The sequence below is a fragment of the Coptis chinensis genome, chromosome 9, assembly GCF_015680905.1.
Source record: "Coptis chinensis isolate HL-2020 chromosome 9, ASM1568090v1, whole genome shotgun sequence".
Taxonomy (NCBI): Eukaryota; Viridiplantae; Streptophyta; class Magnoliopsida; order Ranunculales; family Ranunculaceae; genus Coptis; species Coptis chinensis.
In genome coordinates, this window is record NC_141464.1 from 77,277,711 (window position 1) to 77,300,069 (window position 22,359).

Sequence of the window (22,359 nt, forward strand, 5' to 3'; positions counted from 1 at the left end):
GCATCTAAGATTAAGTATGGTGTTAGAGAATTTGTTGAAGACTCCTGCACATTTTGCTCTTAGTTGGGGACTCCAAATGGGTAACAGTGTGTTGCCTAAGAGGCATGGATGAGGGAGAATCTTTATTATGATCATATTAGATAGTAGATAGTAGCTTTGGATACAACCTTACATACTTTTCCAGGAATAGTGGATCAAAACCTACCTGCTCAATAACAGGCCACAAACCATCTACCTTGTTAGGAAGTATGATATGCATGAGAAAAGTTGCTTTGTTATCCTTACTCCTCTCATATGGTAGTCCAAGAACTTTAAAATATTTGAAAGTATCAATCCGCTAGGAGCCTAGCGGGGCTAGTCATTAAAGGAATTTCCACATAATTGCCATCAAGAAGGCTAAATTTTGAGTCTTTTGTCGCGGACTTATCAAAAGGTTCCCTCCATTTTCCTTTGAAATAGAGTGCACTTGCGAGCACAAATACCATCGCCGGAGTCAAAGGATTGGGTATAACAGACTTAATGAATCCATTTGTCGACTCTTCCACCCATTTGTTCACTTCCTCAGTTATTTCGATTGCCTTCATCCACAACATCAAATTAATTAATCCAACTAATTACTGCATATCTTTTCGATTAAAATTAAATTTTTATATATAATTACATATTCATGCTACTGTTTTCTTCTAATACTTCAACATGTTTTAGGATAAACATAAATTTCCATAATTTTTCGTTCAACTTAATGCATTTTGCTGAAGAAAGCTGGTTAGTATTAACTATTGAGTACTATAATATTTCAAAACCTTTTTTGAGCTATTAAAAAAAAATAGCATTATAGACCAATTTAAAAAATTGTTCTAAGAAAAATTTAGATCAAATTAAAAGAAAAATGGCTCGCCTTGTTTTGGAAATCTAATAGCGATGTCGACGGGCCCTCAACAATAGGGAAGTTGAGGGGCCGGACTTAAACAAAGCACACCTAAAGTCGACAAAATAAAAGGTTCCGTCCGAAGATCACAAGTCGACAACTATCTCAGTAGCAAGTACTACCTTCATTGTAACTTAGTGAAAAACTACCCTCATTGTCACTCCTGCATTGGGCCATTGTTTTTGGCTCATAAGAGTATTCCCAATGCAAGTCACTATGGGGGAAATTGAGAGTTTTCACCTTTGTGGACCAGAAAACACTTGTCCAATGCAAATGTGACAATGACGGTGACTTGTAACTAAGTCACAACGAGAGTAGCAGTTGCTACCGAGATTATCACTGAGTTGTGAGCTTCGGACGGAACATTTCATTCCGTCCTGCATGTTTTTTTTTTTTTTTTTTTTTCCTTTCGGACTGGATGTTTCATTTCGTTCGGTCGTTTTTTCGATTTTTACATTCAAACGGAATCAAACATTCCATCCAAAGTTTAAAGTCACCTCTGCATTGGGCAATCTTTTATTGTTTTTTACCACAAAAGTAGCAAAGAAAGGAAATAGTCCTACATGATGGTGAAAAAAAATGACTTGCATTGGGAATGCTCTAAAGTGACAAGTTGCTATTTCCCTCAAAACTACTTGGGAATGCTCTAATAGCGATGTCGACCGGCCCTCAACAATAGGGAAGTCGACGGGCCGGACTTAAACAAAGTACACCTAAAGTCCAGGTCCAACCGAGATAAACTATAATATCTCGCGCAATATCACGAAATTTCACGATACTATAAATACCACACACAGTTAAATTCCAGTTCTCTCCATTTTCTTCAATTTTTAGGGTTTAAGGGTTTAACCAGCAGCAATTTTGCACTAGTAGTGATGGTGATGTTAACAGGTGATATAGACCAATCTCATAAAACACACAGAACATCAAAATCCGGTGCTTCAGCTAAAAAAAAGGATAAAAATCCAGATGGAAAGAAGCAAAATCCAAAGGTAAAACCTTAAAAATCAAATCTTTACTATTAGTTTTATTAATTTGAATGATTTGAGTTGTTGGGCTTTTGAGTAATGATGTTTTATGATGTTGGGTTGTTAGGCATTTACTTATAGTTCGAAAAATAAAGCAAAGAGGTTGCAGTCTAGAGCTACAGAGAAAGAGCAAAAGAGATTACATGTTCCTACTATTGATAGGAATTTGGGAGAACCTGCTCCTTATGTTGTTGTTGTTCAAGGACCACCTAAGGTAATTTTTAACTTGTTTTTTTTTTAGCTTGGAATTTTGAAATTTCAGTGTAGGCCATTCATTGTTTTGATGATAGGTTTTGAGTTCGGGGTCTTTGAATGTAGCTTTTGTTGAGTTACATATTTGACTATCATTTGAAATTTTGTGGAAGTTGAGAAATGGGTTTAGTTATTGTGATTTTGATGATTGGTTGCAGGTTGGGAAATCACTTTTGATAAAATCTCTTGTAAAGCATTACACGAAACAAAACCTTCCTGAAGTTCGAGGTCCAATTACAATCGTGTCAGGTTCGATACTTAACCATACTCTAAATACCTTAATTGAGTGTTGTTTAGTTGTATTATTTAGAATTCAATATTTTCTTTTTAGGTTTTTGCTTGGTTGTACTTTGCTTACACATACTCTAAATAACTTGACCAACTGCTGGAATTACTATTTCAGGGAAGCAGAGGCGGTTGCAGTTTGTGGAGTGTCCAAATGATATTAATGGCATGATTGATGCAGCAAAGTTCGCTGATATCGCATTGCTACTTATTGATGGAAGTTATGGATTTGAAATGGTTAGTCACAGTTTGTGTATCATTTTGTGCCTTCATATGTCATCATCTATCTTTACTGATCCAAGGGAAGACCATTTTTTCCACCCTGACACTGTTTCATATATAGTAGTTTTCATTATCTGATTGATTGCTGGTGTATGTTATGAAGAATGCGTTTTATTAACCTTTTGGATGAATATTTTCTGTTCAAGATTTTTGATGTAAACCACTTTGATGGTTGAAATGTCTTGTTGTGGGTCCTTGATCGTATGGCCTGGTTGTTGTTTGTGCAGGAAACTTTTGAGTTCCTTAACATTTTGCAAGTTCACGGCTTTCCTAAGGTTATGGGTGTCCTCACACATCTTGATGAATTCAAGGATGTGAAGAAATTGAGAAAAACTAAGCAGCGTCTCAAGCATCGGTTTTGGACTGAGATATATGATGGAGCTAAACTATTCTATTTATCTGGTCTTATTCATGGCAGGTATGTGCCTAATTATTTGCCCTCCATCTTTTGGACTCATTTTAAGAAATTGGTTAGTAAGTTGTTGGATCATTATCAAGGATATACATCTCTAATGGTCTGCTGTCCCTCCATCCATGTGCTTAGGTACGCAAAACGTGAAGTTCACAATCTAGCAAGATTTATCTCAGTTATGAAGTTCCATCCTCTATCTTGGCGGGCTTCACATCCCTATGTATTGGTAGATCGTATGGAAGACGTTACTCCTCCAGAAAAGGTGCACAACAACAAAAAATGCGACAGAAACATCACACTCTATGGGTACTTGCGAGGTTGTAATATGAAGAAGGGGACAAAGGTAAACCATGTTGAAGCGTCTGCTATTTACTTCTGCCTTTAGACTCTTTAGAACTGATGTATTCTCTGATTGCACGGAACATCTGTTTGTATCGCTGTAGGTATTTGGGGATAGTAATCTATAATTTAAAACATCCACTTTCTTTGGTTAGGAATGGGCACCGAGTGAATCCATTTGTATTGTGGAATAGTGTCTCTATTAGTAGGGAAACATAACTAGTACAGAGTACATACCAGTAGTATGCGGGCAATAACGATCTGTTGCTTTACTAAACTTTTATATTCTGCAAATCATTCGTCAAAATATGTGGTTTTATATTTTATATTCTTAGGAAAATTGTTAGCTCTGTTTATAGACATGGAGGCTTATAGTATCCATTTTCTTTGTTAGTTGAGTTAGAAGTCCTTTAAGTGACGAGTCGTTTCCAAGTTTATTTAGATGTTTCCAAGTTTTAAGAGTTTAGAGTGATGTCCAACTTATGTAGAAACTCAACAACTAAATTGTTAAGTGCATGGAATTTTATCGAAGGAACTGCCTATGTGAATCGCCAAGGAAGTAGTGGCTCCTAGTTTCAGATCCGTCCTTGCACAAGGAAGTAGTGGCTCTACAGAGACCTAGTTTGTGATTTCTTCAAGTTTTCACCTAATGTTCTGCATCAGATAGTTTGTTTGGCAGTTTCATCAGATGAGGTTTTTTATTGGGCTGTTTTAGGTTTGATTGACGATAGTTCTTATTTATTCTATGTTGTTTATTATTCTTTCGTGTTGGTTCTCTCATGTATTATAGGATGTCTCATACTAAAGTTATATTTTTCCTTGACAGGGTAATATATCTCTACTTCTGTCGATAAAAAAATAATAATCTGCTTTAGCTTTATGCTTTTCCTTAGTTTAGTCCAGATTTTCTCTTTTGATATGACTCGTATAACCTTCTTTGAATCAGGTGCATATTGCTGGTATTGGTGACTATAGTTTAGCTAGTATGACTGGCTTAACTGATCCTTGCCCTTTACCATCACTTGCCAAAAAGAAGGGGCTGCGAGAAAAAGAAAAACTTTTTTATGGACCCATGTCTGGAATTGGGGATCTCATTTACGATAAAGACGCAGTATACATAAACATAAATGACAACTTTATTCAGTATTCTAAAGTTGATGATGAAAATGGGGCTGGAGATGAAAAAGGTACACTTTTGTTGTTCAGATGATTGCTTGAGCTGCAGAATCCTTCCCGTGTAGAATTTATTGGTCTTCCCCCTCCCTTTTTCTAAACGTTTGTTTTCTTGTATTGTCAGCAAAGGGGCGCGATGTAGGAGAGTTTATGGTAAAATCCCTACAGAATATAAAGTTCTCAATTAATGAAAAGTTGGAGAAGAATTTTATATCATTGTTTGGAAAGAGGCCTCCTAGTGCATTACAAGATAATGGTGATGAAGAAGTTCCTCTTGCTGAAACTGAAGAGGATGGTATGGATGACATTGAACATTCCATACAAGAAGAGTTTGGAAAAAAAGGTGATATTGATAGATTTGATCAAGAGGATACACCTGACAAGAAGGATCCAAATGTAGAAGATTTAGTTGATGATTCTGGTGGTGAAAGTGATTTGAAAGAACAAATTGAGTTCCACAATGGGAGGTCACGTAGAAAAGCTTTATTTGGAAATGAGGATGACATCGACGACATGGAGGTATTTACGTCAGATATAACTTGTCTTTGATTATATCCATTTTATTTCTTACAGTCACCCTGTTTCAAATGCTTTTATTTGCATAAATGTTTCTCTCTGATTACAATACAGTAGTACAGTACAGATAGTGATGGCATTTATTTTTCTGAGTTAAAATTGTATTGTATAGCTATTTAGTTACTCTTAGGCCTTAGCAGCATTTTGGTATCCCCGTAGGAAGTATTTTAATAATTTCTTTTCTTAGATATTTTGTGGAATCATACAATGCTGTATGTGTATGCATGTTTTGTTTGTTTGTTTGTTTGTTTTTGTTTTATTTCTTTTTGTTTTTGTGGTGGTGTGGTAAAAATTTAGCATATTGGTTAAATTATGAACAGAAAAATACTACTGGATTTAAAACTAGTTTCCTATTTATTTGTGACTTTAGAACAAGAGTTAAATCATGATCTAAGATTTGAAGCGAGGAGAATTTTATCTGTATATCTAAATCACAAATGAGGAGTCATTCTTCTTCATCCTTTTGGTGGCCCTTTATCCTGGTGACAGAATATAATGTTTTAATGGGAAATTATGAAGTGAAGGTTCTATTTAAGATGGTTTATCTAATCAGATTGGAAAGCATGGGCTTTGATTGTAGCAATTATATGTGAAATTATGTAGTATAATGTTAAGTTACGCATGAAGTATGCATTGTACTTATTCATTTTTTTGCCTTGTGATTTTTTTTTCTTTGGTGAGTTTTTACATTTTAGGTGTACTATACCATTAGTAGTTCATAAAATAATAGTAATGGTTAACTCTTATTTACCAAATAAATACATAATACAGTATTGGTAATTTCTAACTTGCATATTGGTGAATGAGGAATGTGGATCACCCTGCTTGGCATTTGAAAACCTATTATGTGCCTTAAAAAGTTTATTTTCCCCTAAACCCCTCCCTCCCTCCCTTCTCTTGTATGACCTTGAACTCAAAACCTCTTGGAATTATGTGCTTCCAAAGTGCAAGTCATTGCATGTCTTGCCAGACGTACAACTGAACTTAGTCTGGTTGGGTGGTAGTGGTACAATTGTTTTTTGAACTCTATTTTAAGATGAGCTAAAATTGTAATGATATGTTTATTCACACTGTTTTTCACTGAGTCTATTTTCACTTATATTCAATTATAAATATTAGAAGTACAGATAATTAAAATATATGGATCTTTGAATCTTTCCAATGTGAAGCATCACTTTGAGAGCCTTATTGATGATAGTTATTTTGATAGGGCTCTGATGAAAATAGTGGAGCTGAAGACGATAGCGATTCAGATGCTGGTTCCGACTTTTCTAGTGAAGGCGAAGAAGACCTTAAAGGAGGTAGATTCTTCACTATCACTTAATAAGTTAATATGTGTTAGTGAATAAACTGTTCCATTTCAATTTATTTATTAGTGTTTGACATGAATATTTATGTTTGATGTAAACACCTTGGCAAGTTGGCAAGCCAGCTGCAACAATTTGAGAAAGAACAAACAGCTCCTCTTAAAAATACTTTTAATCATCATTGATTTGTTTTCAGAAAGGTAGACTGATCTTTTATCTTTTCGATATAACATAGCTCCCTCAGAAGATGAGACAGCAAGGTGGAAAGAGCCCTTGATAGAAAAAATGATGTCTAGACAGAAGACTAATCTCATGCAAATTGTGTACGGGAAACCTGGGTCGAAGGCGTCAACCTTGATTAAGGAAGCACAGGGTAGTAGTGAGGATGAGGAAAGTGATGACGATGATTTTTTCAAGCCTAAAGGAGAGATCAACAAGGTATGTCTCGAATCTATATGTATGTGTATCACACATATATTTCTTTTTTGCTTTTTCTTTTTCTCCTGGAGAGCTGGTGGTCCACTTTTTGAAGAAACCTTTGAATTTTAATGTAATATGAAACTAATATTCACTTACCACGAAAAATGCTGTCATATTTACTATGAGTCAGTTTTAAGTTATCTGATTCTGTACACTGGTCTTCTTCTCTTGTGCAATACAGAAAGTGAGTGAAGGAACAGACAGTCAAAATTTTGATGGCGAGGACTGTTCTAAATTCACAAACCATGTAACACTCAAAAACTGGAATGATGAAGAGCTTATTGCAAGCGTTCGTGATCGTTTTGTCACTGGAGATTGGGCAAAAGCTGCTCGTAGAGGTCAAACCTTAGATGATAATGATGAAGATGACAATGAGGTCTATGGTGATTTTGAAGATGTAGAAACAGGACAGAAGTATGAGAGCCATCAAGAGGATGATGTTGGTACAGATGAAATCCATGATGAGGATGACCCAGCAGAAGAGGAGCGGAGGCTTAAGAAGATTGCACTTCGTGCAAAATTTGATGCCCAATATCCTTTTCTCATGATTTTTTATTTATTAAACTTTGCTGGTGTCTTTTGGGGAACTATTATTTCTAAAGTAGGATTAGTCTCATCTAAAGGAAAAGTGCTGTTTGTTTTACAGATGTTCTATTATTGTTTTTCTTTTCTCTAAATCACATCTTTCCAGTTACTTTAGGATATGCCTTTGAATTCTGTGCATATATATACATATATTTCGTGTGAACATTCATGTTGACCTTGACCCCAATGAACATATGATGGCTCTGAAGCACCAGATGAAGAAACTGATGAAAAGAATGCAACCAAGTTCCACCAAAGTCAGGCTACTGATGGCGGGCATTATGACAAAGTAAACTTGAGTTAACTTCATTTTGATTCTTCTCTAAACTATGAGTTCAAGACTTTCAATTGGAAGGAGTTGGTTTTTGCAGTTGAAAGAAGAGAATGAACTCCGGAGACAGATGAATATTGCGGAACTCAATGATCTTGACGAGGCAACTAGGTTAGAGATTGAAGGATTCAGAACGGGGACGTACCTGAGGTTGGAGGTTCACGATGTTCCTTATGAGATGGTTGAATTTTTTGATCCTTTCCATCCTATTTTGGTAGGAGGTATTGGTCTTGGGGAAGAAAACGTTGGGTACATGCAGGTCAGTATACTTTTGTGATTAAGTTGTTGATTTCTATTAAGAACGTACATTTTCGATTTTCATATCAATGTTGGACTAAATTTTGTGAGTATTGGTTAGTTGGATAAGAAAGAGGCATTAATGTGTCACTGTGAAGTAATTTTTATAGAAAGAAAGTTAGAAATCGATGATGTTCCTAATTGTTTAGTCACGTCAATGGTAGAGTCTAAAATGCCAATCTACATAGCCATGCTATTTGATAGTTAAGTTTTTAATTGAAAGGTTTACTCCCTCAACAACCTCAAGCAATTTTTGATTGGGGTTTACCGCTCACTCTTTTACAATTCACATCATTTGCATTTTCATTGCTGTTGTCATTAGCATTTTGCAGTAGTGTCGGTCACGGTGCGTCATCAACATTAAGTACACCCTTTATAGTACAAATGTAAAAGGTATCAATTTATACATATTTTTACGAGGCTTTTTGAATTCCGGGACGCAGTCAAGGCCAAATGAGACAGATTAACCCGTATTAGATGTCGGTTTCAATACATTGTTCCCAACTTCAATTTCAGACTCTGTTGCATGGGTACGCCCTAATTTCCTTTGTATCGATACCCGTGTCCTGCGGACACAGGTACGGACACGGACACACAGACACAAGCAAAACAGACCCTAATTCTCAGATCTCGCTGTGTCCAAACTAGACACTCCATCCCGTACCCATGCAACACAGATTTCAGACAAGTCAGAAAAGTGATTTCCACTTCAAGAGTGAACTACATTTCTTTGGAGTCTGTTTGTGACGTTTTGGAGTCTTGAAGGTGTCTGATGGTTCACTGGGCAAAGTGTGTGGGGATGGGTCGATTCCCATTTCCATCTAGGAAAGAGGGATTAAGTGGTTTAAGATTAAAAACTAAGAAGTTCTACTTGTCGAAAACAGAATTACATAAAAATAAAGATTAGAACAATAAAGCAAAAGAAAATATCAAAGAACACCAGAAATATCTCAGTACTAGATGTATACTGAAGGCATAATACATTATGTTTTCTCATTTATTACATGTTTGACTTCACTATCACACTTTAACATCTGGTGAAATTTACTGCATTTTTCCAGGCAAGATTAAAGCGACATAGGTGGCACAGGAAAGTATTAAAGACCAGAGATCCAATCGTTGTTTCAATCGGTTGGAGGCGTTACCAGACTACACCTATTTATGCCATCGAGGACTCCAATGGACGGCACCGTATGCTGAAGTACACTCCTGAACACATGCATTGCCTTGCTACATTTTGGGGTCCTCTTGCACCTCCCAACACTGGAATGGTCGCTGTTCAGAATGTGTCTAACAATCAGGTTAGTTCTCAATAGATTCTGATTTTGTAATTTTTTTCCCAAATGGATTAGTAAAGGGCCTGTTTGAAGAGTCGGTGAAACCAAAAAAGTTGGAACTTGACATTAAATCATTAAATGTTATTTGGTATTCAAATGCAAGGAAGTCTAGGGCCTATGGAATCATTGGAGACTTGAAGAGATAGGTCACTCGTCAACTTTGTATTTTCTAGGAGTTCAACTTCTCATCCAAGATATGATAAATTTGGACTCTTAAATCATGCAGTTCAGTGGCATCTTTTACCAGGCATTTAAGTTAAAATTTAATATAGGCTATGGCCCTTTGCTCAATTTTCAAATTAAGAGCTTGAGTCTTAAATTTAAGATTTTAAGGGTTAAGAGGTGTTAGGTAAGCTCTGCATCCTATGATGGAGAAATTTAGTGAATTTTGGATGACCTGTTTGGTGAATTACCATAGAATGATTGGTTGAGTTCTTATAAGTTAGAAAGTTAAGTTTACACTTCAGAACAATTTCAGATCGTTTACCATATATTCTAATCAGAATTCCAGTTCAATTTAGTTCAGCATCCAAATCTCCAGTTTAGTTCATTAAAATATAGTTCACCAGGCGCCCACCTAAAACTCCCTAGAAAGTTTCAACTTTCAACTATTGGAAACTGTGGAAACTGTTGAGTAGTTGGCATTTGTGGTTATTAACTGTTTACTTCAAAGGGCTTAGGGACCCGTCTTATTCAAGAGATATTTAATGTATTAAGAAAGTACATTCATTAGTAAGTTGTATACTTGTATAGGTATCGTTTTTGAGTTTCTTCTTAGCTGATTGTCATTTGTTATATATGAATGAATAAGTCCCAAGGAGTGCTTAAAATTTTTGTAGTGTGCTCGTCCCTAATTCTGAATTGCATACAAAGGCTATTCCTTTTCAAGCCTGGTAGTCATAGGTATGGGCTCTACGGAGTCACATGGGATAAAGGCCATTCTTCTACAGTCTCTTTAATATATTTATATGTTAATATTAGTACCTACAAACACAATCATCACTAAGAAGATAATGACGACTTTGTAACATATTGAATTTGTAATATGGTTCTTCAGGCATCTTTTAGGATTACAGCTACTGCTGTTGTATTAGAGTTCAATCATGCAGCAAAGATAGTGAAGAAGATCAAACTAGTAGGTTACCCTTGCAAGATCTTTAAAAAGACAGCACTTATCAGAGATATGTTTACATCAGATCTTGAGATTGCAAGGTTCGAAGGTGCAGCAGTTCGTACAGTTAGTGGAATCAGAGGGCAAGTTAAGAAGGTCCGTGCATGGCTTAATATTCATTTTTCATTTGCTTGAGTTTGTCCGTTATTTGTTTTTTTCTCTTCGTCTTTTTGCTGACACACATGTACACACAAGGGACCAAAGTAACCTTCTGGATGTCCGCCACTGTAACCCAAAAATAACCGCGTGTTACAATGAAATTATTGAGCTGTTCAGTTTCTTTTGTGGCTTATTGCAAATTTCTCAAAAATAACATGGTCGTAGTTTTTTTAACCTTTTCTTTTCAAGCTAGTAGGCAATATTTGCTCTCTTCTACACGTTCATTTCTTTTTTTGGTTTTTTGTCATTACCGTGCAGGCTTCAAAAGAAGAGATTGGTAACAAACCAAAAAGGAAGGGTGGGCAACCTAAAGAAGGCATTGCTAGATGCACGTTTGAGGACAGGATTCTCATGAGTGACATTGTATTCTTGCGAGCATGGACTCAAGTTGAAGTCCCGAGCTTCTTCAACCCAATGACAACCGCTCTCCAACCTCGTCACCAGACCTGGCAAGGCATGAAAACAGTTGCTGAACTGAGAAGAGAGCACAATCTTCCTGTTCCTGTCAACAAGGATTCACTATACAAGGTGATCTCTAGTCTCATATCTGAATTTAGTTCACACCCTCCAGATTTAAGTTACTGACATCTCGTATACTTGCTGTTTCTCGTACACAGCCAATCGTAAGGAAAGAAAGAAAGTTCAACGCTTTACAGATACCAAAGAAGGTACAGGCAGAGCTCCCGTTTGCGTCAAAGCCCAAGGATAAGCCTAGTCGAAAACAGCAGCCCTACGATATTCGACGGGCTGTTATAATGGAACCTCACGAGCGAAGAGTTCATACGCTTCAGCAACAACTTCAAATGATAAGAAATGAGAAGGTAATTCACCTTCCAAACCTCATCCAGTCAATTCTTGAATAAGTCTATCGTGATTATTGTTTGATTCATAATTTGACTAGTTACAGCGTTCCAGCCTTGCAAGTTCAATTTTCTGAAAGTGATTGTTATGATTCTCTGCTGGGTGCTAAACATTTGCGGTTTCATAACTTGGTTTAAGATGAAACTTTGTCACAAAAAGTCGCTTTTAGATCCCTTTTGACTGCAGAAAACTTGAAAAGAGGGATTGTACAGACCTATAGGATCAGGGAATCCTACCAGGAACTATAGGGATTGAAAAGAACAATGACAGACTCATGCCCATATGAAGCTTAGGATTATCATCAAAATTGGTACGAGTAGTGGGCCTCTCCAGGGGGTTGCCTGGCCATATGCACAACTCTGATTGGAGGAGATTAATGTGATTTTAGGGTTGATTGGCATTAGAACTTCAGTCTGACTTGTGGGCTGTCTAATGGGGGGATAATGTAGTCCCTTCTTGTTTTTCTCTTCATTGAGAATTGGGTTTCTCTAGCTGTCTGTTGTTACTTGTTAAGTTTGTTGACCGCTTAATCTGAATGCCCTAAACTAGTACTGTACTCTGATGGGTATTATAAGATATTGTCCTCTTTGTTGATGTGTGTTTTCAACAGGTGAGGAAGCGGAAGCTGAAAGACCAGGAGAAACGTAAAGCACATGAAGCTGAGAAGGCCAAAAATGAGCAGATATCAAAGAAGAGACACAGAGAGGATCGACGGGTAAAATACCGAGAGGAAGATAAACTTAAAAAGAGGAAAACTCGGAGAAGTAGGGATGACTAGTGATTTTTCAGTTTTCTTTTTGTTGTATTTATGTGATTTGAGGGGCACAAGCTCTTTGTTAAACAATTCTCTCCCCCCCCCCCGTGGAAGTGTAATGTTTGTCAGAGAGGTCTGGTATGGATCACCCAGCGCCAGCATAAGTTAAATAGACAGGTGGTTGAGAGGCCATGTAATCTATTCTGGCTGTGTTGTCTTCATTTTGTATGTACGAGTTTACGAGATTGATTTTAGGTGGTTGAGAACTTGAGAGTTGAGATACCATGTACTTGTTTCATACTTGATCAGAAATTGGAGATCACAATTTTTGGAAAATTTCCTGCTTAATGCATATTATTTCTTAATACATTGACACTGAATTTATTTTGTTGTACCCTACAAAGTGTCCTGGTCAATCCCAACTTTGCACAACATTATGAAATAAAATCCTGAACGCTGTTCTAAAATGCTAATGTTGTAGTCGGGCCTGAACTGCCTAACTACTGTTCTTAAAAATGCTGGGCGGAAGGCTTAGGCGCTCTCCCACCGCCCGAACGGGCTAGACACTAGGTGGTTTTTTTTCTAATCTATATCTATATCTTAATATTAAAGCTCCTACAAGGGGTATTTTTCGAACTCTATTAAAATTTCACGTCATCTCCTATTAAAACATAAATTTCTCTTCTATTTGAAAATGGAAATCTTTTTTTACAATGGGAATTCCTCTCCTATTATAACGGGAATTATTCTCCTATTAAAACAAATTATAACATTTTTAATTAAAGCTGGAATCCTTCTCCTATTAAAACAAAATGTCTCTCCCAATTGAAAAAATGGGTTTTTAAAACTTAATTAAAATTTCATTAAAAATAATTTGTTAGAAAATTAAAATAGGTTAGCGACTAAAACGGTAGTCCCAATTTTCTAAAAAAAATCTAAATATTTTTAAAAAAGCCGGTGCGTATGCACATGCCTACAAGCTAGTCTTAATATTAAAGCTCCCACAAGGGGTATTTTTCGAGCTCTATTAAAATTTCACGTCATCTCCTATTAAAACAGAAATTTCTCTCCTATTTGAAAAACAGAAATATTTTTTTACAACGGAAATTCCTCTCATATTATAACGGGAATTATTCTCCTATTAAAACAAATTCTAGCAATTCTAATTAAAATGGAATCCTTCTCCTATTAAAACATAATCTCTCTCCCAACTGAAAAAGTGAATTTTTAAAACTTAATTAAAATTTCATTAAAAACAATTTGTTAGAAAATTAAAATGGGTTAGCGATTAAAATAGTAGTCCCAATTTTCTAAAAAAAATCTAAATATTTTCAAGAAGAGTCGGTGCATATGTACAGGCATACAAGCTAGTATATATAGTAATACACACATATACTACAAAAATAAAGAAAATCATTTTCCATAATTCAAAAAATAAACACAAACAAATATATTTATTACAAAAATGTGTAATAGTTGAGGAATATTGACTTCATTTAAAAATATATTATTTGTTATAGTGGCATATAATTTACATTAGACTTAAATCTTTTAAACTCATTCAAATTTTAAGTCTACATGGGCCTTTATTTTTTGACATTTAATCATTCAAAAAAAAAAAAAAAACCTTGACGTCGCCTAGACCCGCCTAGTCGGTCCACTGATTTTTTAAACGACTAGGGCCTAGGAGTTGGTTTGGGCAACGCCTAGCCGCCTAAAGACCGCCTAGACCGATTTTTAGAACAGTGATTACAAGTCGTTAAATCCCTACGCGTTGCTCATCAGTGTGAAGTGTGAACTCTTAAGAGTTAAAATGAGAAACCTGGTAATCAACTTTTGAGTAATTGGGCTTCATAATTCTCAGCCCACGACATGATGTTGGCCCATGGTCTCACTCAATCCGTTTATTATGGCCCATCACCGCACCACTCTTCTTCTCTCCAAACCCATAAACCCTAGTACACCCCTCAAAACCCTCAAAACAAATTTACCCAGAAACACATTTACACTCATAATACAGCAAACCCAAATGCTCATTAGGATTGGAGGTAAACTACTTTTCACACTGCTCATAATTGTCTTTTATACTAAACTTGTTTGATTGTAACACATTAACATGTTTTTAAAGAATTTAGAACTACACCCAATCTTCCTTATTGTCCATTTCGATGAAAAGATAGTTTTTTTAAGTTACATATAGCTCAGAAATGTGAAATTTGTTATTGGGAGGTGGGGTTTATATGCATTGAATGTTATATTAATTTGTGTTAATTTGAATGATTTGTAGTAGAGAGATGGGAAGATTAGATGCGGTACTACGTCTCCGAATTGAGTCAAGCAAGATAAATCAGTACAAAGTTGATGAAATTGTCACTTATCTTCAGTCTAATTTTCCTGATTACAGAAGACTAAAAAACTTTACAAAACGAGTCGAAGAAACATTGGAATCAATGCGGAGAGGGAAAAATATCACTGCTTCAACTTCTAAGACAATGAATGTCTTTAGAGACTATGATGATGATCCACCTTCTAGAAGCCCAGCTCGAAAGAAGCATAAGAATAATATTGATGGGAGGGAAGAGAAATTGCGTCTTAGAGAAATTGAACACATTCGTAAAAGGCAGAAAGATCGGAAGCTTCCTTCTTCTTCGTCATCGAAAGTGGATGATGAAGACGATGGTGGAACGGTTTCGACCTCGGATGATGCAATTTATGGAGAGAAATTTGAGCCTGAATTTGATTTGATGAAATCAATGCTTCGGTCGACTTACGGTGGTAAGAAAAATGTGGATTCAAAGGTTGAAGAGGAGAAAAATATGGAGGTAGAGGTCGAGAGTAAAGGAAAGAAGACTAATTTGATGAAAGGTAGTGAAGGTGATACGGCAAGAAAGGAAAACGCTGCTGAAGTCAAGGGCTATGGAGAAATCGGGGGGCATGGAAAGGATGGACCAAGGTTTAAGGATCTTGGAGGGATTGAAGAGGTTTTGGATGAATTGATGATGGAGGTGATTGTTCCCCTTTGTCATCCACAGCTGCCTCGATGGTTAGGAGTGAGACCAATTGCTGGGATTCTATTGCATGGACCTCCTGGATGTGGAAAGACGAAACTTGCTCATGCCATAGCTAATGAAACTGGAGTCCCATTCTATAAAATTTCGGCTACTGAAGTTGTCTCGGGCGTCTCAGGTATTGTTCTTTATTTTTACTGTAAGGATTGGAATCACATATTGAGTTTTACATTTCAACCTTCATGGTTGAATTATTCAGTTTGCAATTGAACTTTATGACAATTGTGAGTGCTTGATGTTGCATAATGTAAGAAACAAATCAGCTTATATATGCTCTCTTGTTTAGTTGGTCACTTTTGGTTATATATGATGAAAGTAGTTGTGCAGATACATGGATACAATTTAGATAGCTAAAGAATTTCATCATACCTCATTGGCATGAGTTTAGGGTCAGGGCTTAAATCATATTGCAATATAAGAGAGATCTACAGATATGCATAACATTGCAGTTACCCATATTTTTTGTTTATAATATTTCAATCAAGATTCCAAAGTATGCTTGTGTACCGTGTTTTACTTTTCTCATGGATAGATTAGTGTGTTCTGAGTATTTGTAATCTTCTGTTCTTGACTCTCTGTATATTGCACATCATCTTGACCATTTTTTAATTGTGTTAATATAAGTTTTAGTGACCAAAAGAACAAAAAGTAAGAAAGTACATAAGCATACTGTAAAATCACTAATAAGATAAAAAAATCCGCTAAACTGTGGTATTTGTTTTTACAGTTATAGTATTGTTTGTGAAGCCTACTTTATAGAGTTCACTTTTTCATTATCAGTGTGCAAGTGTGACAGAATTTATTGACCATCAATATCAATGCTGTGGTTTAGTCACTTGCAGAAACAAGTATGGTAGTCAATAGACGATTAACTTGCCAGTGCAAAAACAAGTACCTGGGTTTGAGTATAATTTTTCTGCCTTTAGCTAGTTGCTTTGGGCATACAACTTGTAGTTTTATGTTCATCCCCACATAACCAATTTTTACATCTTATTCTTTTTACTTGGGTGATTGATCATTTATGACCATCTAAAACTGAGTTGTGTCTGGGAATGTTGATCAACTTTGCTGAATCTGTTGACACATATATTGGTCTCCTAGTAAGTTGGATTTCTTGACAAGTGTGAATCTATATTGTTTGTTTCAGTTTCTGCTATAGTTCATATGGTCTCTAATCTCTAGAATCATGTCATCTCTATGTTAACTTTTTTTCCTGGATTATAACTTCAGGTGCATCGGAAGAGAACATTCGTGACCTTTTCTCGAAAGCATACAGAACTGCTCCCTCAATTGTATTTATCGATGAAATTGATGCTATTGCTTCAAAAAGAGAAAGTCTACAAAGAGAGATGGAACGGAGAATTGTGACTCAATTAATGACTTGCATGGATGAGTCACACCAGACTAGTGGTTCAGCCGATTCAGAGCCAGAATCAGGAACATCTAATCGGAAACCTGGTTACGTTCTTGTCATTGGAGCTACTAATAGACCTGATGCTGTAGATCCTGCACTAAGGAGGCCTGGAAGATTTGATCGAGAGATTGTTTTGGGTGTGCCAGATGAAAAAGCAAGAACTCAGATCCTATCAGTTTTGACATCTAATCTTAGACTTGATGGAGCTTTTGATCTTGATAAAATAGCAAGATCTACACCAGGATTTGTTGGTGCTGATTTGGCAGCAATGGCTGATAAGGCTGGCAATCTTGCAATGAAGAGAATTGTAGATAGAAGGAAATATGAACTGTCTGGAGAACCCAAGGCTGAAAATAACAATGAAGAATGGTGGAGGCGGCCCTGGATACCTGAAGAAATGGAAAGGCTTAGCATCACGATGGCTGATTTTGAGGTAACATTGGACAAGATCATACTATGGTTTTGCAGTACAGCTTATCTGGGAACTATTTTTACTTGGCATGATTAATCCATAGTTGCCTTTGTGCTCCTTACAAAACTGTATGTCAGACCTACATGGACATAAACATAATTACTTACTATTTTAATGCTGTTAATTACTTTGTAGTTGAATTTTCCTGTCTGTCCCTTTATCAGAAGCACGATAGGCACGAAAGTTTAATTTTCCAGTAGGAAAGTACAAAATATTCTGATGTTGTAAATTTGAATTGATCCCGTGATATTATTAATTATGTATACAGGAAGCAGCTAAGCTTGTGCAGCCTTCCTCAAGAAGAGAAGGGTTTTCAGCAATTCCTAATGTCAAATGGGAAGATGTTGGAGGGCTTGATTTGCTGAGGAAGGAATTTGACCGTTATATAGTCAGGCGCATAACACACCGAGAGGATTATGCGGTAATTTCTTGCTTTCATCAAATAAATATAATCACTGCTTAAGTGTATTAGTTCTATTAAGCATCAGTAAGAATAAAATGTACTTGATTGTAGCCTTGTAGCTCATAAATTCTCCTTTGTTATAATTCCTGCCTAGAACAACCAAAGTCTTTATTTACACCGTTATTTACCTCACTTTTGACATGTGAACTGTGTTTGATTTTCCTTATTGTCCTCCCTAGACCACCAAAAAAAAAAAAAAAAACAGAACTCAACACACCAAAAAAAGAAAATATAGAAAGAAAAAGTCCTTTGGTTATTATTTTTACTTTGGTAGCAAATCCTTCGGATTTTCACCATTTTTTTACTCCTTCATGTTTTAAATCCTCATTAAACACTGAATATTTCGATACAGGAATTTGGAGTGGATTTGGAGACAGGATTCTTGCTTTATGGACCTCCTGGTTGTGGTAAAACACTTATTGCCAAGGCGATAGCAAATGAGGCTGGGGCCAATTTCATACATATTAAGGTCTGTCTCTTTGGTTTATTTTCCTTTTACCGGATATGGTACCATCCTGCGTCCTCTTTACTCATAGTGGTGGTTATTGTTTTCTTTTTACATTCAGGGCCCTGAAGTTTTGAACAAGTATGTTGGAGAAAGCGAATTAGCAGTTCGGACAATCTTTAGTCGTGCCAGGACATGTGCTCCATGCATTCTTTTCTTTGATGAGGTATATATCATTTTGCTAATAAGGCGTTGGCATCCCACTTAGTAATGTCTGTGAGAGTCTTTAGCACAGACCTTGATTTGAATTTACCAGTTCATTACATATCACCTTCAAAATTATAAACATTCAAAAAATCATATAAATAACTAGATCTAATATCAAGCGTATCCATCAAAAATTGAAAAATCAACTTTGTCCATCTGTTTCGTCCTAATTTGTAGGGATAGCACTAACAATATGAATGGTGATAGCTGCTAAAGCAGAGCGGCACTAGAATTTGCCAATTTTGACTCCATTGAGCCATCTTCCCTTATTCTTTGATAATTCCATCACCAGACATACCTTCGGAGAGCAATTGCATGTGTGAAGTCTCTTACCATAATTCCGATGTTCATGTGCATCATCTCATGCTGGTACACATTTTAGTTAACATTTCATACATCTTATTTACATGCCTATGGCATTGAGGTAAACTGTTTATTTCACTCTAGAAAGATGGAATGTGTTTTATCTATAGTTGATATTAACAACCACATCACTTCAAAAGCCGGAGTTATTAGAGACTCGCAGCTATGTATATTCAAGGGATATAACATGAGCAAGCACATGCCTAAAGGCACTGCGTAGGCAAGCACACACATCAGAACAATTTCTATCTTCTTCTCTTGGTTTTTCTCGTGGGTACTGCCGTTCACCTTGTGGCACTTGTGACTTCATCCACCCCTCTCTTTCCAGGTGGATGCGTTGGCAACAAAACGTGGAACGGAAGGCGGATGGGTTGTTGGGCGGCTTTTAAACCAGGTTAGACAATAGTAAGCATGCGTGCTCTTGTTTGTATTCACCTCCCTATTCAGGATTTAGATGTGGAGTCATTTTTTAACCTAAACATGGGCTTTCTGTTTGTAACCACAGCTACTCATTGAGCTCGACGGAGCAGGTCAGCGGAAGGGTGTTTTTGTTATTGGTGCTACAAACAGGTGAAATCATGATTTGTCTAGTTTGGTCCAATAGAATTTAGTTGTTTATTCCATACGGTTTCACTTATCTCTTTAATACTCATATTGGCAGACCAAAAGATATGGACCCCGCTCTCTTGCGGCCCGGAAGGTTTGGGAAACTACTCTATGTCCCTCTTCCAGGTCCAGAGGAGAGAGGCTTGATTCTAAAAGCTCTTGCTCGAAATAAACCTATCGATGAAGATGTAGATCTGATGGATATCGGAAGGAGGGAGGCTTGTGAAAATTTGAGTGGTGCTGATCTTGCTGCAGTGGTATGCTTGTTTACTGCTGTAAAGCTTTGTAACTGCTTTATCTCTGTAACGTTGCCTTGAGCTTCAGGTCATGGTTTTGGTAAACTTTCGTTGTTGCCTTTACATTCTGCCAGATAAATGAAGCTGCTATGGCTGCTATGGAAGAGAAACATGTGTCAGGTCTCGGCAGTTACAGTATGAAAACATGGACAATTAAAGCAGCACACTTTGAGCAAGCATTGAAAAAGATATCTCCGTCTGTCTCAGATAAGGTATAAGAAGTTCCCAAGCTTTGCTTTGTTTTCATATTCTGTACGTTTGAATTGAAGTATGGCTTAGTTTGAAATAATTTGTACCTCCTCCACTTTGGTGAACAGCAAAAAGACTACTACGAGGTCTTATCGCGAAGCTTTAAAGCAGCATAAGAAGAAGACTACTGCAAGTGAAATCTGGTATTCTTAGAGTTGGCTTGGGCTGCTCAGGTAGATGATCGGGCACCATTTTACTGCAAGGCCACACTATTTAAAAAATGAAGTCTTTTCCGAGTTCACATGTATATATCTCAAGAAAAGGCTACATGCTTCCATGTTCATTGTGAGATTTTTTTGTACACCGTTTCTGAGAAATTAGGTGAAGAACAGACATCATGTACAGGATGCTTTTGATAAATTTTGAACTGTCTTTGTAGCATTCCAAAAGATCAGTACACTGAATACAAAATCATAATTTACAAGTTTTGCAAGTGAATCATGATTGTGACTAATGTCTGGTGTTTTTGTCACTCTTCTTTGTATTGCTTCAGTATTATAAATGAAAAAGCATTCCTCTTGTTTATTGTGTATTTTCTGAGTTAATTTAGTTTTATTTACTAACGTCAGCATCTCTTAATATACTTTAATAACAAAATTATCTTGGGATAAAGCAAGCTGAGTGCTACGATATTTCGTCTGTACTTGGTCTTACTTGCCTAATCCTCCTCCGTGAGCATGGACACCAGATTCTTTTTTGGGTGCATCTTAAGGGCGTGTATTCTTACAATTACTTGACTATAGATTGGAAGCACCTCAAAACTGAAATGTATGGATGTCTTTTGGGATGATATGCCCTTATGATCTCGTTCATGGACATACAGCTCCGCTGTACTACAGTTGATCCTTGGAAGTTTAGGGACCCGTCATTTCTATACGTTTCTAAATAATGCATGCACTATCATTCTGCATTCACAAAATTACTTCTTAGTTCTATATCTCTCTTGCCGTGTTGAAAATTTCATGATGTTCTCACTTGCATAATTCCCAATGTCCTTGTTATGCCTTCTAATCTTTACAACACAAGCTCTTGACTTCTCAATGGGATGGACGCGAGGCGGTTTCTTCGTCAGTACCTTAATTGACTTCTTAAGAAATTTAGTCCATACGAAGAAAGGGGATGGACAGACATCTCCAACATTCACTTTCTTCTTCTCTGAACTGATACTAGTATTAATTCATCTTTCTGTGCAAGATCAACTGCTTGTAAAAAGTTAGCAATTTAATCTAGACATCTATAGATACACAAATACTATAACGTCAGTTCAGGAAGAGGTGAGCTTCCCACAATCAAAGTCAGATTTATCGAGTAACAAGCCAGCTAGGTACGACGACAAAACCTATCTCTAAACAAGTCCATGATCTTCCCATTGCTCTGTTGTAATATACCAACAATATAAGATGTAGGCTGCAACGAGCTCAAAATTTCTCCATTTTCTTTCCTCGACAAACTTCTTAATTCCTTTCCTGATCCTCTCATATTCTTCTCTTCATCGGCTTTTCTTCGGTTTGCTTTCTCGAAATGACTTCAGAAAGACATCTTGCTAAACCAAGTTAAACAACACCATCTTCTAAGCTATGGCTGCACAACCCCCTTGGCCAATATCAGGAGTCATAGGATGCGGAGCATCCCCTGCTACACATACATTTTCTTTCTAGATAGCACCTGGCCATAGTACATTCAATGGTTGCCCATCTTCATTAACAACCCAACCCAGGACGACGACAAATCTTTATCTCTGAACAGGTTGATCACCTTCCAACTACTATTCTTATTCATTGGTTATTTCTCCAAATTGTTTTCTCGAAAGACTTCTCCAAGACGTCTAGCTAGAACAATACCGTCTTCTAGTGCCGCACACCCACCTTCCAATCTATATATAACGATCCTTTGAACTTTGTTACGTTTAAAGTGGAAATCTCAAGCCGGCTTTGGGCCATTGTCTAAGTTGGATCCCCCGGGTACTAGTTATGCCGTTATGAGCAATTGCATTCCTTTTCTTTTAGCACAAGTAAAAGATAATGTTCTTTTCTCTTGAAATCGAGATGCTTTGGGGTTGAATAGTACGTGATCAAAATCTTATCGCAAATGAGTGAGATTTCAAAATTTGGAAACTTTGATAGCTTATAAAACGCAGTCAGCTTCGTCATGAATCAGGC

The 22,359-nt window shown here is 36.7% G+C and overlaps 1 protein-coding gene across 1 annotated transcript; it reads left to right on the forward strand.

The window, feature by feature from the left end:
* Positions 1-1,741: 1,741 nt before the first annotated feature.
* Positions 1,742-20,654, forward strand: LOC147478245 (P-loop containing nucleoside triphosphate hydrolases superfamily protein). The gene is made up of 29 exons (XM_086586195.1): positions 1,742-1,920; positions 2,024-2,170; positions 2,367-2,457; positions 2,612-2,730; positions 3,003-3,193; positions 3,320-3,530; positions 4,473-4,713; positions 4,824-5,218; positions 6,486-6,576; positions 6,818-7,020; positions 7,244-7,593; positions 7,840-7,936; positions 8,019-8,237; positions 9,337-9,576; positions 10,670-10,879; positions 11,201-11,470; positions 11,560-11,763; positions 12,414-12,580; positions 14,436-14,605; positions 14,850-15,743; positions 16,856-17,472; positions 17,780-17,932; positions 18,327-18,443; positions 18,541-18,645; positions 19,378-19,443; positions 19,555-19,619; positions 19,711-19,912; positions 20,026-20,163; positions 20,269-20,654. The coding sequence occupies exons 1-29, from the start codon at positions 1,804-1,806 to the stop codon at positions 20,314-20,316; spliced, it is 6,138 nt and encodes a 2,045-aa protein (XP_086442321.1). The 5' UTR covers positions 1,742-1,803; the 3' UTR covers positions 20,317-20,654.
* Positions 20,655-22,359: the final 1,705 nt, after the last annotated feature.